This window comes from Mangifera indica, chromosome 11 (genome assembly GCF_011075055.1).
Source record: "Mangifera indica cultivar Alphonso chromosome 11, CATAS_Mindica_2.1, whole genome shotgun sequence".
Lineage (NCBI taxonomy): Eukaryota > Viridiplantae > Streptophyta > Magnoliopsida > Sapindales > Anacardiaceae > Mangifera > Mangifera indica.
Window position 1 is genome coordinate 6,781,884 of NC_058147.1, and position 23,514 is coordinate 6,805,397.

Here is a 23,514-nt window from a genome sequence, read left to right on the forward strand (position 1 = left end):
AACACTTTCAATCTCAAAATTATCTCTTGATTTGTCTCTCAAACCAAAAAAGTTCAATTAAGAAAGAAACCAAAAGTGGTTAACCCATAAGCAGGAAGAACCAGCATATCATCAATGGAAACAAATAAAAAAGATAAAAGTTAAAAGAAGAATCAACAATCAATAATTTAAGTGCAGCAAGATCATGTCTAACAAGAGCATGGAATTCCCGCTGCATTTCAAATCCACAAACTTCAATGTCAAGAAATACAGCTAAAATAATTGCTATCAAACAATCAAACTTCCACCTATCCATAAAATGAAATGTTCTATTTATCACCAATGAATATGAAGAAAAGACCTATATTCAATTTTCCTCCATCCTCCTAGACTACAATGGAAAGCCTTCTTTTGTCCCTTTGGGTATCTGTAAATAATGAAAAACACGACAACTTTACTGTCTTACGAGTAAAGAAAATTTAGAATCATGAACCAATTTGAATCCCTATCACATGGCTGCAACTCGAAAAATATTTCTTCTCAATCATCTATAGAAGGGCGTGTTGTGTTAGGCAGTCTTCGACCGTGCACAAATGAAGTGAAAAGGTGTAAGGCTCTTGATGGTTGTGCATAGGGTACCATATGAGCAGCACTCCTTACTGTGGCAAATTTCAACAAGTTTCCATACTCAGTGACCCAACCTCCCACCTGTGACAACAAAATGGATACTTAGGAAGAAAGTGATTAAGGGAAAATGATGAGATTGATGGAAGGCAAGTACCTGGCCTTTGTGAAACCAAACTCCATATGGGACTGTAACCTTCAACTTCAGATGATGTGCTAGTTCGCGGACAAGTGTCCGGGACCCCAGAAATGGTACAACAGAATCTTGATCCCCACTATAGTTTATCAAATTTAACAATCAGATTATTATTACCGAGTGAAGAGGGGCCTGAAAGGGGTGGGGCTAGCAGATTATATAATCAAGTTTATTAGATCTTACCTAAATACCCAAACAGGTATCCCATTCTGAAGTATCCTTCCAAGCAGGGGAAGCATGTCTCTGTTACCATCAGTGTCACTATAATTTAGAACCCTGCCAAAAACATGAAATTGCTATAATCAGTAAAGAAAGTAGTTATGTGTTAAAAATTGCTATACCAATTGTTTATTTTAACAGAAGAGTTTGATGATTTTCTAGTTCAAGCTAATTGGTGACATAACTCATGCAGAGATGCAGTAACAGTTGCTATATACGTCAATATACGTATAGGATGAGGATGCCTGCTAGAAGAGTAAATTCATACCTACTGCACATAGACCAGCCATATGGTAATTTAGTTCGATTTGCATGAAGAGCCTTCTGAACCTCAGGAAGGTTGAAATAGAATCGTCTTTCGTAGGTCATACACACATCAACCCCAACACTTATCTTGGTAGCCTGTTCATATGAAAAGAAGAACAATGTATCATTTCTTTACCAAGTTTCAAGTAAAAGATATCTTGAGAATAACGAAAAAACAAGTATACCACTTGCCGCAACCGCAGCTCTTGCTCTACTATAGATGGATAGCAAACATCAAGAATCACATCATAATTATTTATATAATTGCCAACAATGTTGTTTGCTTCTTTGATGGCGCTGTCGCACGAGTGAGACATATTGTGAGGACTAGCAAAGACATAATCATCAAAATCACATTTGTTCATGATGGCAAGGCCAACTTCATCAGAAATCATTCCATGAGACCAAAAGAATTCATATGTTGCTTGAGCATCGCGATCAAGTTTGAGAAGTGGATTTCCAATCTAAATAGAGCAAAGATAAATGAAAGGATTAAATGAGAACAAAATGACCAAAGATATGAAGGAGCACCGCAAGAAACAAAGATACTAGTCATATAATGTCAGGTTTTCTTACAGCAACTCCTTTGATATTGAACTTGAAACCAGTTGAACGAGCATTATAGTCCAGCAGAACATCAGCCAGCTGCGGTATGTAATGACCTGGCAAATAACACCAATAAATGTAAAAGAAATTGTTCAAACTTATAAACCAAGATAATTAAAATGAGATCAAATTAACAGGAAATGAAATGAATCACAAGTCTAGTGATCACAGACACTGAATTAGAATTGTAGCTTCTGATACCTGCATAACTTTCCCCTGTAAGAAATAGTTCTCTTGATTTGTATTCTGGGAACTTCTTATGCCATTTCAAGAAGAATGTGCGCATATCTTTGGCTGTAAAGAAATTTAAATTAGCTTTCGCCACACCAAATTGGACAAGGAACCAAAAACTTCTTAAAGGAAAAAAAATAGATATATGCTGCTTTTTTTACCAGTAGAGTCATCCCCACAAGTATAATCAGCAGTTGTATTAGAGTATGACCAACCAACTCCTGCCGGAGATTCAACAAAAAGTAGATTTGATGCTACAAAAATAAAGACTGAATTGGAATTTCTCATAGCTACATGCTCAAATTAATTCCTAGAAACATGCTATATTAATATGTGTTACTGCTATACCTTTATTCCATGACATGGTGTTCCTTCGAAGTCCTCGGCCATCACCTCTTGGATAAAATGGGCCCAACTCTGTAAAGGCACCTCCACCAATAGATGAACACCCTGGACCTGTTAATGTGAATTTGGCATTTGATGACCTTTTAAAGATCAGCACTATACAGCATTTGCTCACACAGAAATGTGAATTTGGCAGTTGTCTATAGTCTAATCTGAATTGTTTGTTTGCCTCATACAGCATTTGGTCACACAGAAAGAATGAATTGCAAATTTAACAATCTCGTACGTTGCTGCAGTTGATTTATAAGTTTATTCAAAATAAGAAATACCAGCATGCAATTCAAAGCATATGTTACAGAAAACAAAACACAACAGAGGTAGCTTATGGGCAGTCCAAAACTTTATTATAAGATAAACAGGAACCTATATGCAAAGGAAACAAAAAGTAAACACTAGACAAAATAAAATAGTCCAAAGTCTAACCAAAACCCACTTCAAAAACATAAAACAAAAACACTCCATAGTAAACCATTTCCAGATTTGCTTAGTTGACCAGATTCAATTTACAGAAAGAACCAAAAGAGATGCAATCAGCTAACCAACCTCCATTGAGCCAGAGAGTAAGAGGTTTATCCTGAGGGTCAACCACAGCTTCAACAAAATAGTAAAACAAGCTCCTGCCATGCTTCACATCGACATCAACATACCCAGCAAACTGTTTGAACTCAACCTCGGGTTGACCAGGCAATCCGACCACCAGATCCTCAACTGGGTATCCCTTCACTTCAACATTGCTGCTCACAACCAACCACCAAACCAACAGCAAACCTAAACACCACCTACCCGAACCCATTTCAAGATCCTAACTTTTTGCATAAATCTCGCTGTTTTACATATCCATTTGCACAGAATTGCAACTCCATATATATAAGCCAACCAAGATTTAAAAAGATAACACAAAAAAGAATTATATTAACATTGATGAAACCATCAAGGGATTGTCTTTATCACGTGAATTCTAGAGTTGCTACATATAGCGAGTGAGAGAAACAAACTGTTTAAAACCTTGCAGACAACTTGGTTTGAGTTCAACTACCTCATTATCCATACATTTAAATAAAAAAATTTTATTAATATATCTAAAAAATAATTATATATGATAATAAAAGATATTGTTGACATCTTTTAAAAAAGATCAGGTGAATCAGAAACCTTTTGAAATAATTATATAAATATTTATTTATAATCAATATAGTTTTTGTTTTTACATATTATTATTTATAATATGGCAATATAAAATGTGAATTATATTTTAGAATGAAACACTTGCAATCTTGTAAAAAATAACAAAGTGGAATAGACAACATAATAAAAATAAATATTTTTTTTATTTTCCAAATGTTTTATCGAATTATCAAAATTTAATAGTTTTAAATTATTCAATATTTTTATCATTTTGATCATGTGAAAAATGTCATAGATTAGCTTCTTTTAGTGTAAGAGAAAAGGCAAAGGAATTAAAATTATATCAGTTATTTTATTTTTACCCAGATTCTATGCCCCAAAACGTTGCAAATTTCTATTAATGGGTATAGTGTAAGTTTATATTCTAAATGCCAAATGACTATTTTCCACCCAAACTTTGATCACCCTTAAGTTTAGAAAGTCCATTTTTTATCCATATTTTAAAATGGAACTACTCTTGACATTTAAAATATATTTTTATCACTTTATAATATATAATAAAAGTAATATCACTTATAATGTTAATAATATAAAAAAATTTATATTTTCTTCTTACCTATTTTATTTTTTAATTTTTTACCTCCTTATCTTTAAGTTTAATAGACAGTTGGGGAGATGATTTTTTTTTTCCAAATTTAAAGAATGAAAAATGGTCGTCTTTTCAAATTTGGGGTGAAAAGAGAAATTATTCAGCATTCTTCCAAAACTAAAAGGGTGTACTTTTACTTTTGAAACTTGTGAGGGTGTCGAGAAAACCTCAAAGTACGAGCCAATAAATCAAAGTACAGAGGAATATCTTCTATGGAATACTTTAGACCGACGCTTGGTGACGTATCATATTTGAGAATTTTTTATGGCCACGCGCATACGGAGCAAGTGTAGCACACTGTAAAATCAGTGAACCGACATCTGATGAATCCATCTCTGGGCTTGAGTTGCTGGAATCTAGGTTAATATTTTCTACTTTGCCACGGAATAAAGTCGCGACAAATTTAGCCGCCTGCTTGACTTTAAATAACTGGAGAAGGGACATGAGTGCACGCTCTGGTCCAGGATGGAGCCCAGACGCAAGCGCGGGGCTGAAATTGACTCGAAGAGTAGACTTTGACTATTGTCTTTTCTGTACTAGATTTTGGCCACAATCTAGGGCCACCTGCCCGCCTTTCTCTCGGTTCTCTTAAAATTATTTAGGCCAAAAACCTTAATCCCACACAAAGTTTGCGCCGACCCTCAATATTCATTCATACTTTAATTTTGATTATCATTATTATTATTATTAAAAATAAAATTATTATTTAAATATTTTATTTAAATAATAAAATAATTATCTTCTCTTTTACCTTAATTTTAAAAATTAATAATTCTCTCTTAACTTTTTATTTTAAATTTAAAAACTAACATTTTTTTATCAATTTAGGGATCCAATCTCTTATATTTTTTCATTTTTAGCCCACCCTTAGCCTTCTAAAAAATTTCAATTCACCTTCTCTTTAGCTTCAACTTCCATATCACCATCAACATTATTCTCCCTTTGTCTTCGACATTTGAGATCGAGTCATCATGACATTCCCGTCACCATCTTCCCATTTATCTCCCATTTGACAAAAATTCGACCAAAATCGAACAAGGCCATTTGCATCGACACTTTAATCCAACCAAATCGATGTCTCATCGTGCTTCTATTTGATGAATCGTAAGAAGGAGATGGTCCACCATTGTCAACCATCGAAAGAGAGGTTGATGACAACACAAAATTGGCTAACAAATCCAAGACGAAGCCAAAACCCTAAGCATCTCTTTTATTGATTCAGTCAATGACCAATACGTGATTGGCCTTCGTTGTTTATCCATTGAATCCTAAGTGAGAAAGCACCAACGAAATGAAGAAATGCGCTAGAAAGCAAGGGGCAAACTAGAGAAGATAAGGGAATGAAGGTTTCAAAGTATGGGGTGGGAGTTGAAAGAGTGAAAAATATTTGGGGAGGGGGGGAGGTGTGGTTAGCTGTTAGGTTTCAAAAGGGTAAATATGAAACCTTAAAAATAAGAGGCAGTGTCAATTTTATAAACATAGAAAAAATGACTTTTAAAACTAAACTTAGAAAGAATTGTTAGTTTATAAAACTAAGATAGAAAAAAAGATTTTTTTTTAACTTTAAATAATGATTTTTACCTTTAATAATAACAATCGAAATTAATAGATAAGTGAATATTTAGGTTTTCAAAAATTAACGGGTATAAATTTGAATTTACATTCAACCTTGGGTGGAAATAAGTCTTTTAGCCAATTATTTATTTATCTCTTACTTATTGAGAAAAAAATAATATTTTAGATTTAATCTAATTATTAATTATAAATTTTAAAACTTTATTAAATAAATTGTTTGTGATTAGGTCAAAACCCAAGTAGCAATAAATTAGTTTATCAAAATTAAATATCTCATGTGAAAAACATAGCTTCAGATAGGTCAATTGATCAATAATAGATCAAGTTGAAAATATCAATACCCCTTATACTAAAATATGTTGGCTGACAAAAGGTCTCATAATTTCAAATCAATATATGAACATCTGAGGTATTTTACCTTGAAGATATGTGAGGGGACTTGAGGCCCATGATGAGTGTGGTGCTGCTTTCTGCAACTCAAAGCTGTTAAATTTGCAGAGTGGTTAATCCCAGGTCATATCAGTGGCTGCATGCTATGACAATGATGAAAACAACTTTAACAAAGCTAAAAAATGAAGAAAATACCAAAAGCACAAAAAGGGTTTTATTCTAGGCCAAAGGACTTATTCCCACCCTAGGTATAGTGAATTCTCCAATTCTCATCCATCAATTTTGAAAAATTCAAACACCTATTCACAATCAAATTTTCGTTAAAAATTTCAATTAACATTAGAAATAGAATCATCATTTAATAAAAAATTAAAGTTTTATCACATTTTTCTCTTTCATATTTAAAAACTTACATTTGAAAAGTGACAAAACCCCCCTAGGGTTTGTTCTTCTTCCTCCAGCTCCGATTTCTCCTTTCCTAGTCGTCGACCGTCCTCTCTTCCTCTTTACCTCTCCTCCGGTCTCTCTACTTAGCCTCTCAGGCTGTCTTCAACCGGAGACGAAGACGAAATCGTCTTTGTTGGGTGGTTAATCCCAGGTCATATCAGTGGCAGCATGCTATGACAATAATGAAAACAACATTAACAAAGCTAAAAAATGAAGAAAATACCAAAAGCAAAAAAAGGGTTTTATTCTATTCTAGTCATTTTCCCTGGATAAAAATGTGTTTTTCTCTATTCTTGAGCCATAAAAAGTGGGGCTGCCCAGGACAGCAACAAAACTATGAATACTTTGAAAAAAAAGAAAAAAAAGATTTTGACAAGAATCCAATTTAGTGTTTGGTTGTTAATTTAGCATCTAGGGCTGCGTATTATAAACTAATGTGTAAGATTTTTCACTTTCTTGTTCTAAAGGCTCCTCTCCACTTTTGGGGCATAAAGTTTCTACTAATGTAATTACAGGAAAGAAGAGACAGAAATAAAATCAGGAAGAGGGACAAGTGGGTTTTGATGATACAGAAAGATGTTCTTTTCAGTCAAACTCAAGTGCTAAACATCATAATTTATGAGTTTCAAGAATCTTAGGAAGTGCAATAAAAAATCTTGCGGCTTCTTGAATTTCGTCATCACAATGAGATATATGGCACAAATGAACCATTAAGTAAATGCTTTTAGATCACACACTCATTAATCTTCTGTGATCAAGAAGTTAGAGCTGAAGAAAATCAATCACTATCAGGCTCTATTTTTCTTTCACTCCTTCCCTCTAAACCTTATGTTCACTAAAAGGGAGTTCATCTTCACATCCTGCCATTAAGCTATGGTTTCTTATGGACAATTGATATCACAATGAACAAAAAAGAAAAGATGATCAATAAAAGTTAGTTTGTATTAGGTTCTTAGCAATCAAATGTGGCAATAGTAAAAAGGCCAAATATGGCTCAATGAGAGAGAACACCAATGGAATTTAATACGAAAAAGATTTCCTTTCAAAGTATCCACACTGATGAAGACTGAAATATAAATAAGCAAACAAAGGTTTATAATAAAGAAAGCAAGGACCAAGATAAACAGCTTTAACGATTTTGAAAATTAAAAATCAGGACCAGAGCTAAAGTAATGAGACAGACAGATTCTGTAGTGTAATGTTTTCCAAAGTGCACCAGTCAAGCAACCAAATAATTACAATTATTTGGGTCTCTCAATATTTAAATTTAATCAACCCCAGAACATACTTAAAAAATTCTGTCACACAACCAACATACAATTGCAAAAATACAGAAATTGCAATGAGAAGTCAGAAATTTTTTTTAGTTAATGGTAGTGTGCAGGCTGTTAGTTATCCGACATGAAATTTTGTCAGATCATGTTATGTTTAGGCTCAAAATGTAAAATGACCAGAACTACCAAATCTATATTCTGGAAAGGTATCAGCAGCCCAGAGGATGCTGAAGGATTTGAGACAGGCCTAACTTATTTTCTGCTTAAGCTTTCACCTTAAGCTTCTTTCTAGCAATTTGGAAGGTCCCTGAATCTAGACAATAGAGTCACACAATTAACAATCAAATACCAAGATACTACTGGTATTTAGATCCATTTTAATAATTAGTTGGATTGGACTGAAAGGACTAAACTAAATATTCAACAAGAGGCACTTGTGGAAAGAAACCCTACTCACTAAGCTACTTCTCAAGAATATATATATATCATGCACCAAAAGCCTGAAGGACAAAAATAAAAGATCCAATGGTGAAGTCATACCTTAATTTCCAGGTAACCAGAGTGAATGCCATGAAGCCGAAATAGACTAGTAAAACCTTACTTTTCAGTTTCAAATTGCACTGCATCAGAGGATGTGACATCTTTGGTTTTTTCAGCAATAAAGTAAGAAAAAAATCCATATAAACTTCGAACTGTCATGACATGACATCAGAGTCCTACGTATTTATTTCAGTTTCTAGGACTAGTCAAGGTGGTGAGGAAGTTCTGAGCACAGATTGAAAATTTTAACCCAGAACCTCTCTAAAACTTTACCTATTATGCTTACAAGTAGTTTCATTCATCCCTGTCTCTTCTTATTCTTCTCAATCTTGACCCCGTAAATTTCAAATCTCCATCAGTTTTGTCTTCCTCATTTTATTTATTTTATTTTTTTTGATTTTATCCAGATAAAATCAGTAGTATATATGCACATAAGAAAGATCTTACAACTCTTACTCGTTGATAGAGGCCTAATTACCAAAGTTTATTTCCGCAGGCCCAAGAAGAGAATAGAGGAAGCAGACCCAGATTCAGAAGAAAGGATGAAACTCTCAGCTGAAGATTCCAGGATGGACATGATGGAGGGCAATCTGGAAATTACAGAAGCTGATCTGGAGCAGAATAAGCTTGGCCATTCAGCTGTGACCACTTGGCAGTTTATGAGTGAGCAGGAGGCAGAATTCGGTTAAGGGAAATCATGCTTTTATAGGGCAGCAGAAAAAGGAGAAGAGAGTCTGGTTTTGTTATGAAAATGATGTACTGAAGTTGTTATGAAGAAGGAGAGATCTGGCTCTCGAAATTCCAGAATTATCAGTGTCCATTTATTTTGTTCCAGTTTATTTTTCCTTTTAGTTTCAGTGCTCTGTTTTGTTGCTTGAGTTGAGTTGAGAAACATTTGGTGTAAACTTTGCTTGATGAATGAATGAATGGGAATGGACTGCATTGTCTAATGGCTGGATGGAGTTCATTTTATTGATTGAGGGCTTATTATTTAAACTGAATGCTGCATATTGAAATCTGGAAATTTTACAGACTTTCATTCTTTCACTTATTTGGGCTAGAATAAACTGAAGCTTGAGCAGGGAAGGTTGCCGACCAACAGGTACGCAACAAACTTGGTATCAGAGCCGTTGTTGCTGGGTTATGGTCAAAACCAGAATGGAAGGGAGAGTGAAAGATTTAGAAGAAAACCTTAAAAACTTAATGGAGAAAGTAACCATTACGGATGAAAGATTCACAAAAGCTGAACATCACACAGCTTCCCGATTTGATAAGCTGGACGAAAACTTACATGAGATAAGGCAGCTATTGCTTAAAGACATGAAAAGTAAGGGGAGTGAAACAGTAGCAACCTCACCCACCGTCATCCAAGAACCACCACAGCATTTCCCAGAGAGGGTACCAAATGGAGGAAACTTTGGGTTTCAGCAGCCGATTCCCCCACCACAGCAACCTCCCTACCCACACAACGACGGTGTAGCGTTTGGAGAATCGTCCAGAAACCATCGACCACCGCGTTACGCCGCCACGGAGATGACAAATCGTCGTGACCATTATCACCGAAAGTTGGAGATGCCTTTGTTCAGTGGAGTGGACTCATGGGGGTGGGCAGCCAAGGCCGAGCGCTATTTCCAGATGAACGGCATGGACGAACGGGAACGTTTGGCGGCAGTAATATTTTGTTTGGAAGGAGAGGCGTTGAGTTGGTTTCAGTTCAGGGAACTCTGGAGGCCATTTCGTGAATGGAGGGAGGTGAAGGAGGAGCTTCTTTTGCGATTCGGATCAACACAGCACCGGACGCCCTACGAACAGATCATCTTGCTTCGGCAGACGGGAACGGTGGCCGAGTACAGAACTCGTTTCGAACAGCTGGTGGCAATGCTTCCGTCGGCACCAGCAGAGTGGGTGCGAAGAGCCTTCACTGCCGGTCTGAAACACCGAATTCAGGCCGAGCTTCGTCTCCAAGCACCGGCGGATCTTTTCACCTTGATGCAGCAGGCGGCAGATATAGAAGAAAGAGACCGGGTCGTGCACGGGTCGGATTGGGACCCGGATCCAACAGGGGCGGCCCAAGCCTTTGCAACTCCAACCAGCGCTCAGCCCAGCCACACAAATTCAACTAATTGCCCAGCCCACCCAAACGCGTTTTCCACCACACCACTTTCAACCCAACCCAAAAACACCAGCCCACACTATCATTCACCCACCCAAACTGCTCCAACACCCAACCCAACCCAACCCAAAAGCCCGCCCATCAGCCTGACCCATACCCATTCCACCGACCCGACTCAGACCATAATTTCCCACCCACGCGTTCGACTTTCTCCCAGACACACTCTAATATTTCAGCCCCAAATTCAGCCCCACCTCCGACGATTTCTTCCGCCATTCCACCAAATTTCCCACCATCAGAAGCTATCCATCACTCTCCCCATAAACCTCCTACGCCCAACCAGCCACCAATTCCTTTTTCTCCTCGGTTCAACTCGTTCAATCGCCGCCCTAACCTACCTTCCAGACCGGAATACCCACGCCTCTCTCAATCTGAAATTCAGACCCGCATAGCGCAAGGCTTGTGCTTCAAGTGTGCAGGCAAGTTCGGTCCGAACCATCAGTGCCCCTTCAAACAACTTCGTTTGATGCTCTGTGATGAAGATGAACAGGACCCACCGGAATTTTCAGAAGACACCAGCCAACTCAAGCTCCGACACAGTGACGAAATAGAGCTTTCCCGTCACTCTGTTGCTGGTATCAGTACCCCTAAAACATTAAAATTTTTGGGCAAGATTCACTCTTCCCCTGTCATCATTCTGGTGGACTCCGGCGCTTCCCACAGCTTCATTTCTCAACAACTGGTCAACAAATTGCAACTTCCATGCTCACCAGCAACCTTCCAAGTGATCATCGGAAATGGCAATTCCGTCGCCGGCGGAGAGAAGTGTCCAGGCGTTGAGCTACTGTTACCAGAGATGAAATTTCTTCACGACTATTTTGTCTTCCCGTTGGGCAACGTGGATGTCATTCTTGGTGTGGATTGGCTACCTCACTATGATGTTTCACTGGGAAGGACGGAAAATTACACTTCAGGGGGATCCCTCATTAGTCACCCAAGAAACTTCTCTTAAGGCTGTTTCAAAATCACTTAAAATGGGTACCCATTGCTATTGGATTCAATTAGCTGCCTCAGAAAATATTTCAGAAGAGCCTCCAGAAGCAGTTCAGAGAATTCTGGTAAATTTTCAACATTTGTTTGAGGAGCCCACGGGGTTACCGCCATGCCGAAAACATGATCATGCCATCCGTTTGTTTGATGGAGTCGCACCGTCTAACGTCCGACCTTATCGGTATCCACATCACCAGAAGACTGAAATTGAGAGACAGGTTCGTGAAATGCTTCATGCTGGAATTATTCGCCCAAGCCACAGCCCATTCTCCAGTCCTGTTCTTCTGGTGCAAAAGAAGGACGATGGCTGGCGTTTCTGCGTTGACTACCGCGCCCTCAACAAAATTACCATTCCAGATAAGTTTCCTATTCCTGCTATAGATGAGCTGTTAGATGAATTATCTGGTGCTACAATCTTCACCAAACTTGATTTGAAATCTGGCTACCATCAAATCAGAATTATTGATTCTGATGTGGAGAAAACAGCTTTCCGGACACATAACGGCCATTACGAGTTTCTGGTCATGCCCTTCGGCCTGTCCAACGCCCCTGCCACTTTTCAGGCCCTCATGAATGAAGTTTTTCGGGCCCATTTACGGCAGTTTATTCTTGTCTTTTTCGATGATATTCTGATTTACAGCAGCACTTTATCTGCTCACTTGCATCATCTCAGTTTAGCATTGCAGCTTCTTTCCGACCATCACCTCCTCTTGAACAGAAAAAAATGTTCCCTTGGGGTTTCTCGTTTGGAGTACTTGGGCCACATAATTTCAGCTGAGGGTGTAGCTGCTGATCCTCAGAAAATTCAGTGTATGATTGATTGGCCGCGACCTCGCGATATTACGGCACTTCGAGGGTTCTTGGGACTTACAGGCTATTACCGCCGTTTTGTACGCCACTACGGACAAATTGCAGCCCCATTGACACAGCTATTGAAAAAGAACTCCTTCCACTGGAATGAAGACTCTACAGTAGCATTCGAGAGGTTGAAGGCAGTCGTGACTACTGTTCCAGTTCTTGCCATGCCTGATTTTACCCAGCCTTTTCTAGTTGAGACGGACGCTTCTTCCACAGGCGTCGGGGCTGTTCTCATGCAGGGGGGTAGGCCTATTTCTTTTATGAGTCAGGCTCTCTCCCTAGAAACAAAGTAAAGTCAGTTTATGAACGTGAATTAATGGCCATTGTCTTAGCCTTGCAAAAGTGGCGTCACTATCTATTGGGGAAGCATTTTATTGTCCGCACCGATCAGAAGAGTTTGAAACATTTAATGGATCAAACCATCATTAGTGGAGAGCAACAACGATGGGTGATGAAACTACTTGGTTTCGATTTTGAGATTCAGTATCGTCCGGGAATGGAGAATAAAGCAGCTGATGCCTTGTCCAGATTACCAGAAGCCTCTCTTTCTTTACACTCCATTTCAGCCGGCCATTGGATCGAGGGGGAAGTGATTGATCAAGAGGTTCGCTCCGACAACCGGTATAAACAAATCATTCAGCAGCTCCTCCAGGACCCCTCCAGCCACGCCAACTTCTTATTAAAGAATGGCACTCTATTTTACAAAAACAGGTTGGTGATGCTTTCCTCTTCTGCCCTACTTCCAGCCTTGCTTCGGGAATTCCATTCTTCACCTTTCGGTGGCCATTCAGGGTTTTTTCGCACTTACAAGAAAATAACAGCAGTTTTTTATTGGATTGGCATGAAAAAGTGTATTAGGGATTTTGTAGCCCACTGTGAAATCTGCCAAAGAAACAAATATCAAGCCATGAGTCCTGCAGGCCTCTTACAGCCTCTTCCCGTCCCTGATAAAGTTTGGGAGGACATATCTATGGACTTCATTGGGGGTCTTCCAAGAACGAAAAAGGGAGATACCATTTTGGTGGTAGTGGACCGCTTGACCAAATACAGCCATTTCCTTGTGCTCTCCCACCCGTATACGGCCAAAGAGGTGGCCGCCTTATTTGGTAAAGAGATAGTTAGGCTTCATGGTTACCCACGTTCGATCGTGTCGGATCGCGATCGCCTATTTATGAGTCAATTCTGGGGGGAGCTTTTTCGTTCCGTGGGTACAACTCTCAAGTTCAGTAGTGCATATCATCCACAATCTGACGGTCAAACAGAAATTGTCAACCGTGGCCTTGAAACATATCTCCGATGCTTTTGCTCTCAACAACCAAAGGATTGGGTTAAATGGATCACTTGGGCGGAGTATTGGTATAATACCACTTTCCATAGTTCTCTTGGGATGACTCCCTTCAAGGCTTTATATGGGAGAGATCCCCCAACGCTCTTTCGGTGGGGTTCCGAAGCCTCCAAAATTGATGAGGTTGGCGCTTTTCTACAGCAAAGAGATGCCATTCTGCTTGAGTTGAAACAGCAGCTCCATAAAGCCCAAGATAGGATGAAAAGTCAAGCCGATTTGAAACGTCGCGAGCTCCACTTTGAAGTTGGTGAGCAAGTGTTTCTTAAAATTCAGCCTTATCGTTTCAAGACTCTTGCTAAGAAGCTCAATGAAAAATTGAGCCCTCGCTTTTATGGTCCTTATTTCATCATTGAAAAGATTGGTTCCGTTGCCTACCGTCTTGCTTTACCTTCCACGAGTAAAATCCATCCGGTTTTCCATGTGTCACAGTTAAAAAGGGTCTTAGGGGCTGCTATACAGCCACAACCTCTGCCTGGCTGCCTTTCGGGGGACTTAGAATTGCAATTACAGCCGGAAGCTTTATTGGATACTCGTTATTCACAAACTGGTCACCTGCAGGTCCTCATCAAATGGCATTCTCTTCCGGACTGTGAGAACTCTTGGGAGGATTACATCGCTTTACGGGACTGCTTTCCCGAATTTCACCTTGAGGACAAGGTGCGTCTCCGTGGGGGGGGTATTGATAGAGGCCTAATTACCAAAGTTTATTTCCGCAGGCCCAAGAAGAGAATAGAGGAAGCAGACCCAGATTCAGAAGAAAGGATGAAACTCTCAGCTGAAGATTCCAGGATGGACATGATGGAGGGCAATCTGGAAATTACAGAAGCTGATCTGGAGCAGAATAAGCTTGGCCATTCAGCTGTGACCACTTGGCAGTTTATGAGTGAGCAGGAGGCAGAATTCGGTTAAGGGAAATCATGCTTTTATAAGGCAGCAGAAAAAGGAGAAGAGAGTCTGGTTTTGTTATGAAAATGATGTACTGAAGTTGTTATGAAGAAGGAGAGATCCGGCTCTCGAAATTCCAGAATTATCAGTGTCCATTTATTTTGTTCCAGTTTATTTTTCCTTTTAGTTTCAGTGCTCTGTTTTGTTGCTTGAGTTGAGTTGAGAAACATTTGGTGTAAACTTTGCTTGATGAATGAATGAATGGGAATGGACTGCATTGTCTAATGGCTGGATGGAGTTCATTTTATTGATTGAGGGCTTATTATTTAAACTGAATGCTGCATATTGAAATCTGGAAATTTTACAGACTTTCATTCTTTCACTTATTTGGGCTAGAATAAACTGAAGCTTGAGCAGGGAAGGTTGCCGACCAACAGGTACGCAACACTCGTACACAGATTGGTCCTGTCTAATGGCATTCAGAGAACTCATTATGTTAACATACCTGGCTTCTTTATGGAGTTTCTGATGAAAACACATAATTTAATGGATTAAAAAATAACTAGAAAACAAAATTCAACAATCAGAGTACAATCGGACCAAACGCAAGGAATCAAATGTTGTATCTAAACGCCAGTCCCGTTGCTTTCTGCTGAGTGGTCTTCCTTTCCCTGCTTTTTCTCTGTTAATTCTCACATCTGCCAAACCCCAGGTGCAACATTGTGTTTCCAGGTCAAAAGAGATAAGCCTGAAAACACCATCACTTTCTGAAGATGAACCTGTTGCAGCCACTTCACTGACATATTTCACATACATAGGTCGATCCTTGAACCGTTCCAGCTCTTGTGGAATTCTAACTACCCTTTCAACACCAGGAGATGAAACCTGAAATTACCCCCCCAAAAAAAAAAAACACACTTCTAGTTAGACCAGACTGTTCAACAGAGAACTTGTGCAATTCAACAATCAGCCTTAAATTATTAGCCACCAGTACAAAATCAATTCTGCTCTTTAATGACCATATAGATGACAAAAACCAGTCTATACTATACATGCAATTCATTCCTTGCCTTTTAGTTGTCATTTTCAACCGATTGTCTATAGAGGATTGCATCCTCTACCGGAAACAAATACAATAAACAAACTAAGGAAAAAACTGTAACAGAACAAATATAAATTAGCAGCTACCTCCAAAGATATGTTCTCAGGTATGGATTTTGCATTCTCTGCTTCATCTAGCTTAGCTCTATAGGTTGCAGAAAAAGCTTCAATGTCTTCCATACTCGGGGAACCTGACCTGTGATATTTTGCCAGCAAAGAGAGCCCCGGGCATCTATTAGTTAATCTTATGGTGAATAAATTCCTTACAAGGAAGTAATAACCAGAAAAAGTTAAGAGGAAAAGGAAAATTCCTAATGAAATATTAGCCATTCAGACAGTAGTCAAGAATTTGATTGAGCATAAATGAAAAACAGGAAAAGAAAGAATTATGCAGAAGAATCTTTAGAACATGAAGTATCCTTGTCTTATGACAGAAAGTTTCCTCATCATGTATAATTTTATTTGAGCTTAATTGACATTTTTGGTTCAACTCTATGGATACGTTACTTAGTAGATTACAACTTCCAATCTCATAAGCAAGAGTTGGTATTATCCACAGAAAGCATTCCATGATATATATACACTCAATTTTTTGTGCAACCAATAGTATCAATTTATAAGCCCAATAACAGATTTATAGCAAAGGAGTATAACTAACAAAAACAGAAATCCTTTTCAAATTCTTGCAAGTAAATGCCACTTTACACACTGATAAAGCTAAATCAATCAGAACCCTATGACAATGTCAATAAATTCTTACCTGTTTGACATATTCTCAATGCGCACTCGAATAATGCAATTACGCGTAGTCTTGAATGCGTATAATTTCAAGACACCATCAAAAGACAGACAGACATCTTCTACTATAGCCAAAGCTTCTTTATCCCACCAAGTCCCAGCAAGGGATATTCCACCTCCTTCACCTCCATCCCCAGCCTTCAAAAACGAACATAAAATACGCAAATCACAACTTCAATTTACAAAATGACTAAAACACACAAATAATTCCAGCACCAACTTACACAGACTTCACTATCCTCTTCTGCATACTCATCTTCAAAATAATCTCCAACATCATCGTCCATTATCTCCTCTACAAAAACAAAAACAAAAAAAAAAACGAATTACACAAAACAGCTTTAAATATCAGGGGATGAATTTTGTTTCATTGAAAAAGGCGATTAGTACCATCTTCAAAGTCTTCAAAAAGAACATCTTCCTCTTCGTCCATTAACACTTCTTCAACTAAATTTTGTTTGAGAAGTGAATCAGACTTGGAGTTTGAGTTTCTCTTCTTAGCAAGGACAGTGAAGGACTTGTTTGAAACTGGTAATCTGAAGTTACGAGGTGAAGCTAAGAAGCTACTCGTGTTTGTGATTGCTGGAATTAAAATCTGGGTGGCTTTTATATTGAAAAATGAAATCAAATCCATTTGCGTTAAGTTGGAACTCAGAAAACGTAAAGCTTCAATTCAAAGTGTTCGTGCTTTGATTTTGAGAATCGCGTTGGTCGGTCTGGTCGAAATGGATTGCCTTTAATTGATAAGAGAAACGATGCCGTTTTATGGATAAATATTTCACAAATTTATTTAAATTTAAAATTCAAAATAATCTAATTATATCATGATATTATTATTTATACTAATTATTTATGGGTACATGTCTTAGAATTTAGAAAGAAAAATCAGAAAGCCCAACAATGCAGCAATTTATCCATGCATTTTCGCATCATTTACATCACAACTTTCAAGATCAATGGTAATTAAATTTATTAAAAAATTTCCTCCAATTGTCAAGTTATAGCAAGAAGTTGTTCAGTACTCAACTCTTTCATACAAGTGTGCTACCTCAAGAACACCAAGGGCGCACAACTCCATGATACCCGAGTGTAAAATGCATTCGCTAAAAGGTGTGTACAATATTGAAGTATGTAAGAGATATCTTATACAGTCTATGAGAGCAAGACCATGAAGAAGATACACTTCCTGATGAGATTGGTTGATGAGCGAAATTTGTTAACTCTTCTAGATGCTAACATTGAGATAGTGAGAATGAAAGAATTACCGATCATGAAGATGAAAGAGATGCAGTAGTAATGGCTGGTGGAGCTCGAGTTGCAGTTGCATTATCTGTCCAATTTTTTTCACCCCAGTGCCACAACATGCTTTCCCAGAAGCAGAAATCCTCAAAGCATGTTTCCAAACGTTTGTCTTTTATTTTGATCTTCCAATGACCATCAGTGTAGTTGCCTTTCTCAGCTTGCCTTCGATCCCACTCCAATGCGGCCTTCTGTTTGGACCTAAGCAAGTAGAATTTTTGTAAGTGTTTTGGCATGGCATCATGTACCCTCCACCATCTTTAATGAGCAACATCACTAGCAAACTCTTGTAAAATGTCCACATTCCAGTTGCAATCATAGTCCCGAAAGCACAGCCATGGTTTATTTCCCAAATAGTGGAGGACATAAACGATGGGAGGATCAGCTCCAAAAAGATGAATTTTCATCTGTTTCTTCTCCTCCTCATCACCTTCCCAAAAATGCTTCAAGAAGTTCATGTGTTTTGGAATCCGGTGCCACCATGTGAAGATTTCATTCAGATAGCCCTGGTCCCCCCCATTATAAGACTCGATCTCATTGATGTGATCCATTAGCAACTGGAATGTACAATTTGATGGCTCAACCACCATAACACCTGAATTGAACAGGGTAGCATTGTTTCCTGTAGCAGTTATTTCTGGCATTTCAAATAAAAAATCAATGTTTCTAAGTATAAGCAAGTTGGTATCAATGAAAATAATCTTGTCATAATCTGTTAACTGCCACAGACGGAATTTGCTGTAATTCCATTCATTGTATGCATCATGTTCGGCTTTTGGGTTCCTGATTCTCTGGATTGTATGCACTTTCCAGCCTGCAGCCTCCAATCCACCTTTATGATACTGATAGGTACCTGGTGATCGCAGCTGTTCCCAGATGGTTTCCTCCCCTGTGCTGTTCCAATGAAGAAGGGATTCCAGGAAGTAGCAAAGAGACGTAGGAAAGTTTGTATGGTTTTCTGCCTAATGTAACAGTGATTGTTGTAATAAACAGAGCAAGGGATTCAGTAAACTAATTGAAATATTTCATTAAAGATGGAATGTGCATAACATTGCATATTTGCTATATCCCTCACAAAACAATCAGCACTCCCAGGCTGGATACATGAAATCCTCCAACAGCATAACAATATTCAAACAAACTAATACAAATGGTAAAGCAATAAACCAGTAAAAAACAACTCCCCACCAGCTTTCGAGAGGCTGGAACTCTCCCCTACTCCCTTTCTTCCTTTTCTCCAAAATTCCCTTTCCTTCATCCCGGCTTCCTATTTCTAGTTTCCTCATTGTCGCACACCCAGTCCTCTGTTGCCAACTCAGCATCCAATGTCAGCACAGTCTCCCCTTTCCCCAGCATATCTCTAAAGTTTTGCTGCATGTCTGATGTTCTTTCCACCACTTAAAGGCTGCCACCTGGAGCTCCCCTAGGCTGCACACTAACTTTGTTATTAGCATTTTCACCAACAGCTTTTGGACTGCTACCCTCCACTCCCATAACCTGTTCTCTGCCATTGCTATCACCGATCTCCTCTGTCAGCTTTTCCGTTTGCGCCCTTGGTTTCATTCTTCTTCCACTTCTCTTCTTCTTTACGTAGACCCAAGCTCTAACAGATACTCACTAATTGTTTCGTCCACAAGTATCACAAAATCTCATGTTGAGCCTGCCATGCGGATACTCTGAGCTGCAGTAATGGCCCCACAAACATACACATGCGCAGAATGAAGGATCGTTGCATATGCTTCTCTATGCGGCCTTTCTGAGTAAAAATGTTCTGTTCAAAAGTATTTAGTTAGTATCTTCCATTCATGTGGCATTGATCCAGAGGTACACAACCTAACATAAACAGGTTCCAGCGAATGTGCTTTACAGCTTATCAAAATGAAAAAATGAACAGAAAAGCAAGTAAATTATTTGATCTCAATATACTCTTTGCTCTTTTTATAAGAACTCGTAAACTTGACAGTCGATTTAAGATCACCAAATTAAGTTCTCAACAATAAGATGACTTCAACCAGTGGCAGATTTATGAACTCCCAATGAAAATGAGCTACTACTAGTGTGACGGATCTGTATCAAGATGGATTGATATACTAGTCAATATAATTCAACAAAGCACCATAAATACTTGTACATTGTGAGACAAAGGGGAAAAATGTTCCAATTGGGTAAAGGATAGAATCAACTTGCTGGATTCCATTTCAACTAAATTCTAAGCGGATTGCAGAAACAAACACAATGAAAGCGGTTTCTGACTGACCTTTGGCCTTGAGAGGAACTGCAAGTTCACATGATCCCACAGGTAGCTGCACCTTTTCTCTCAACCAATGAAGGTTTGGCTTGTATAGCCATGCATTCCCTGTATGAATAACAATATCCTCGCAAGTGAAGAGATTTGGAATTGGAAAGCAATTAGTTATCAAAAGCACATGCACTGGATGACGGCTTTTAGAAGAGGCAGCAAGCCTTGCTGCTTCAAGCTGCAGGTGTAGACGGGCCACATCTCTTGACCATCTCCCCAACTTGTTGCAAGGAAGCTTGACAACAATAAGATCAATCCGTGGTTTTCCAGGTACTTGAATCTTAGGCAGAGAAGGGCAAGTGGGAACTTCAAATTCTTTGTCTTCGTCAATCCATTCAGGGTATAGCACTTCCCAAGTTATGTTGTTTGATACATGGTCAAGGTGCAGAGCAACATGTTCAGCATCTGGTAATAACTGCTTCCAGTGTTCTATCTCGCTGTCATTAAATTTTAACAAGCCAACACCAAGATATTTGTTCCTGTCAGTCAATTTCTCTACAACATTTGACATTTGATCCCAGTCCACATCTAAAGTAGATAAATAGCGAGGATCTGCAGTAGCACTCTCTCCAATCCATCTCCTAAAACTTGACCTGCATGCAATTATATTCTCAGTCAGGAACAACAAAAACCAGCTGCCTCTTGCCTTTTAGTCATCAATAGTTTAGATGACTCGTAAAAAAAGATTTTATATGTACTCGTTGAGAGAATGCGACAAAGTTCTAATCTGGGAAACCCAGTTTCAGGATGAGAGCAACCACAAAAGCTAAAACCTACCAAAAAGCAAAAAAAAAAAAAAAAAAATTCTATTAACAACTGAAAACTCAGTGCATAGATGATCAAATATACCGAGATGCAGCAGTAGAAGGATAATCAGCAACAAGAACCGCTGGAGAACGGAAAAGCCTGAGCAAGGCTCCCAACAAGATAACAACCAGCAATACATTCAGGCTTGAAGTCTTGCAGTTAAAATGCCTATATTGTACAGGAACATGGAGCACTTTCTCAACATCTCTAAAAACCCTATATCTTTGCAACCTCCTTTTGTTTGCCTCTTCACTGCCACTGAAACAAATTCGTGAGCACAGCCAGCACAGATGATAGATCGACAGATAAATAGATATAGACTTCAATTCATAAATCAAAATTCATTCAGTACACTGCAGAATCTTAAGCTCAATGAACCAATAGTCAACTCTTGGATTTCATCGAAATGTTCATTCTTCAAATTAAGCGTTGAAGAGCCGCAATTATCAGTCAAAGCCAGAATTCGAGTCACCAGTGATGAGTTCAAACAAAGACTAACAAATTCAAATTTTAAATAAATGAATAGATCTGAAGGAAAGCTACTTTGATCATTAACGGTCAGAGCAGCAATCAAGTGCTTCGACCGCATGATAACCAGTTTGCGTTCATCTAATGAAAATTATAATGAGATTTGAAGAGAAAAGTACCGACAATGAAGCGGACAGTCGGTGCCTGGCCTTTAAAGGACTAGGGGAGGGACCTCTCATCTTCTTCGACTCAATTGCAGCATCTGATTTTATATAACAGCAAGTCAATGAGAAAAAATGACAACAAGAAAATCAGTTTTTTATGTAAGTTGAAATGTTGAATTGAAGAATGTGAATTGTGATGGTGACAATTAAATTTACGGTCTCAGACAAAGCACAGAGGTTTAAGTAACAGGCTTTCTAGTTTTGATTAGAGAAGAGGAGATTGCAAATTAAGATTAACCGTAGTTAATCTCTATCTTGGCCAGATAATTTTATTTTGGCCGAAACCACCCAGGGTTTGGCCTATCTCAAAACTTTCACCAATTGAATTTTAAAAACTTAAATATTCATATTTCTATTAAAATTTTTTGTTAAGATTAAAATAAAATTATTATTTAAAAAAATATATAAAGAAACTAAAATTTTATCTTAATTTTTATGATAGATTAAAAAACTAACAATTTTTCTCATTTAAAGTTAAAAAAATTATATTTTCTCTCTAGGGTTTTTTCTCTTTTTTAACCAAGTTTTTCATTCCAGTCGACAATCGACCTTCCATACCTATCTTCTTGTTCCGACTACTTGGGAAATGCCATCAACGATAGAAAAAATGGAAGAAAACAATTCATCTTCATCTAGACGATCCACGGTCCAAATGATGGATGGATGAAGACAAATCCAAAAGAGATGAGACGAGATGAGATATGGGAAGACCTCTGAAGAGAGAGAGAAGAGAGAGAGAGAGAAGAGAGGCTACCAAAGGGAGAGAAAATGCCAGGAGGGAAAGATCATTGGAAAAGGCACCAAAATGTCGTCAAAAGGAAAAAGATCGCTGGAGAAGGCACCAAAATAAGCAGCCAAAGAATGAAATATAAACCCTAGAAGAGAAATGTTACTTTTTAAAACTTAATCTGAGAAAAATTATTAGTTATTAGGATTTAGGGGAGAAAATGAAATAAAATTTTATTTTTTAATATTATTATTAAATAATAATTTTACTCTTAAAATAAATAGATTTTATTAATTTTAAGAGCTAATGGATGGATATTTAAGTTTTTAAAATTTTGTTTGTGAGAGTTTGGAAATGAACTAAACCTCCTGTTGGAGTAATTTTTTTAGCCCTTATAATACTATCAATCAAGTTTCAAGATTTTCTTTATAACAGAAACAATAAAAGTTAAAATCTATTACTGCAAGACTATTTAGATATAAAACTGATAAAATAATAAGTTTTTTACTGTAACTGGGTTAACAATGTAAACCAATATTTTCCAACATCAACAAATTAAATGATGAATTAATGAATTGGTGGTAAAAAATAGAAACAAAAAAGAAAAATATGGAAGGGATTTTCAATTTTGGAGGAAAAAGAACGCAAATTGCTACTATTTGGGTTGGAATTTGTATACATAATATAAAACCATGTTATTTATCATCTATTAGAAAAATAAAAAATCTAACAATATATAATACGATCATTTAATACAACAAATGTAAAATAATGTATTACACATTTTTGGTTGAAGGATACAACAAAACATTTTTAAAATTAAAATGTGATCGACACATATAAATCCTTGCATGGATCGCATATTCACTAGCTAGGAAATTAAGAAATTGTTAATGGGTTAATTAACTAAAATAACAATTTTTAGGGGTTTACCATATTAGCCAAGAAGTTAAGGACTAAACCAATAGCCAACA

The 23,514-nt window shown here is 37.8% G+C and overlaps 3 protein-coding genes and 1 pseudogene across 6 annotated transcripts; all 4 read right to left on the reverse strand.

Moving 5' to 3' along the window:
- Positions 1-140: 140 nt before the first annotated feature.
- On the reverse strand, positions 141-3,605 carry LOC123229346 (serine carboxypeptidase-like 42). Of its 3 annotated transcripts, none has more exons than XM_044655113.1 (10): positions 3,110-3,605; positions 2,510-2,617; positions 2,323-2,382; positions 2,132-2,224; positions 1,901-1,986; positions 1,510-1,788; positions 1,287-1,420; positions 983-1,075; positions 761-878; positions 141-687 (listed from the first exon to the last, which is right to left on the reverse strand). In XM_044655113.1, exons 1-10 carry the CDS (start codon positions 3,357-3,359, stop codon positions 520-522), a joined length of 1,389 nt encoding a protein of 462 aa, XP_044511048.1. In that variant the 5' UTR covers positions 3,360-3,605; the 3' UTR covers positions 141-519. The 3 variants fall into 3 exon arrangements, with proteins under 3 accessions (XP_044511048.1, XP_044511046.1, XP_044511047.1); XM_044655111.1 differs by having other exon boundaries at positions 2,323-2,430; XM_044655112.1 differs by having other exon boundaries at positions 2,323-2,415; positions 3,110-3,604.
- An 11,663-nt stretch (positions 3,606-15,268) lies between these two features.
- On the reverse strand, positions 15,269-17,443 carry LOC123229347. Its single transcript, XM_044655114.1, has 5 exons — positions 17,107-17,443; positions 16,941-17,011; positions 16,679-16,854; positions 16,006-16,114; positions 15,269-15,702 (listed from the first exon to the last, which is right to left on the reverse strand). Exons 1-5 carry the CDS (start codon positions 17,348-17,350, stop codon positions 15,394-15,396), a joined length of 909 nt encoding a protein of 302 aa, XP_044511049.1. The 5' UTR covers positions 17,351-17,443; the 3' UTR covers positions 15,269-15,393.
- A 218-nt stretch (positions 17,444-17,661) lies between these two features.
- Positions 17,662-19,578, reverse strand: LOC123229684 (annotated as a pseudogene).
- Positions 17,662-21,960, reverse strand: LOC123228598 (putative UDP-glucuronate:xylan alpha-glucuronosyltransferase 3). Of its 2 annotated transcripts, XM_044654024.1 has the most exons (5): positions 21,773-21,960; positions 21,164-21,379; positions 20,273-20,907; positions 19,631-19,786; positions 17,662-18,859 (listed from the first exon to the last, which is right to left on the reverse strand). In XM_044654024.1, the coding sequence occupies exons 1-4, from the start codon at positions 21,826-21,828 to the stop codon at positions 19,665-19,667; spliced, it is 1,029 nt and encodes a 342-aa protein (XP_044509959.1). In that variant the 5' UTR covers positions 21,829-21,960; the 3' UTR covers positions 17,662-18,859; positions 19,631-19,664. The 2 variants fall into 2 exon arrangements, with proteins under 2 accessions (XP_044509959.1, XP_044509958.1); XM_044654023.1 differs by lacking the exon at positions 17,662-18,859 and having other exon boundaries at positions 19,018-19,786; positions 21,773-21,959.
- Positions 21,961-23,514: the final 1,554 nt, after the last annotated feature.

Coding starts and splice junctions, on each gene's coding strand:
- LOC123229346 (XM_044655111.1), bottom strand. CDS start 3,359: ATGGGTTCGGGTAGGTGGTGTTTAGGTTTGCTGTTGGTTTGGTGGTTG. Junction 2,618..3,109: donor TACTCTCTGGCTCAATGGAG/GTTGGTTAGCTG, acceptor TCACATTAACAG/GTCCAGGGTGTTCATCTATT. Junction 879..982: donor ATACCTGTTTGGGTATTTAG/GTAAGATCTAAT, acceptor GATAAACTATAG/TGGGGATCAAGATTCTGTTG.
- LOC123228598 (XM_044654024.1), bottom strand. CDS start 21,828: ATGAGAGGTCCCTCCCCTAGTCCTTTAAAGGCCAGGCACCGACTGTCC. Junction 21,380..21,772: donor CACCGACTGTCCGCTTCATT/GTCGGTACTTTT, acceptor AATTTGTTTCAG/TGGCAGTGAAGAGGCAAACA. Junction 20,908..21,163: donor CCTTCTACTGCTGCATCTCG/GTATATTTGATC, acceptor AATTGCATGCAG/GTCAAGTTTTAGGAGATGGA.
- LOC123229347 (XM_044655114.1), bottom strand. CDS start 17,350: ATGGATTTGATTTCATTTTTCAATATAAAAGCCACCCAGATTTTAATT. Junction 17,012..17,106: donor TTTTGAAGACTTTGAAGATG/GTACTAATCGCC, acceptor TTGTTTTTGTAG/AGGAGATAATGGACGATGAT. Junction 15,703..16,005: donor CTGAGAACATATCTTTGGAG/GTAGCTGCTAAT, acceptor GGGTAATTTCAG/GTTTCATCTCCTGGTGTTGA.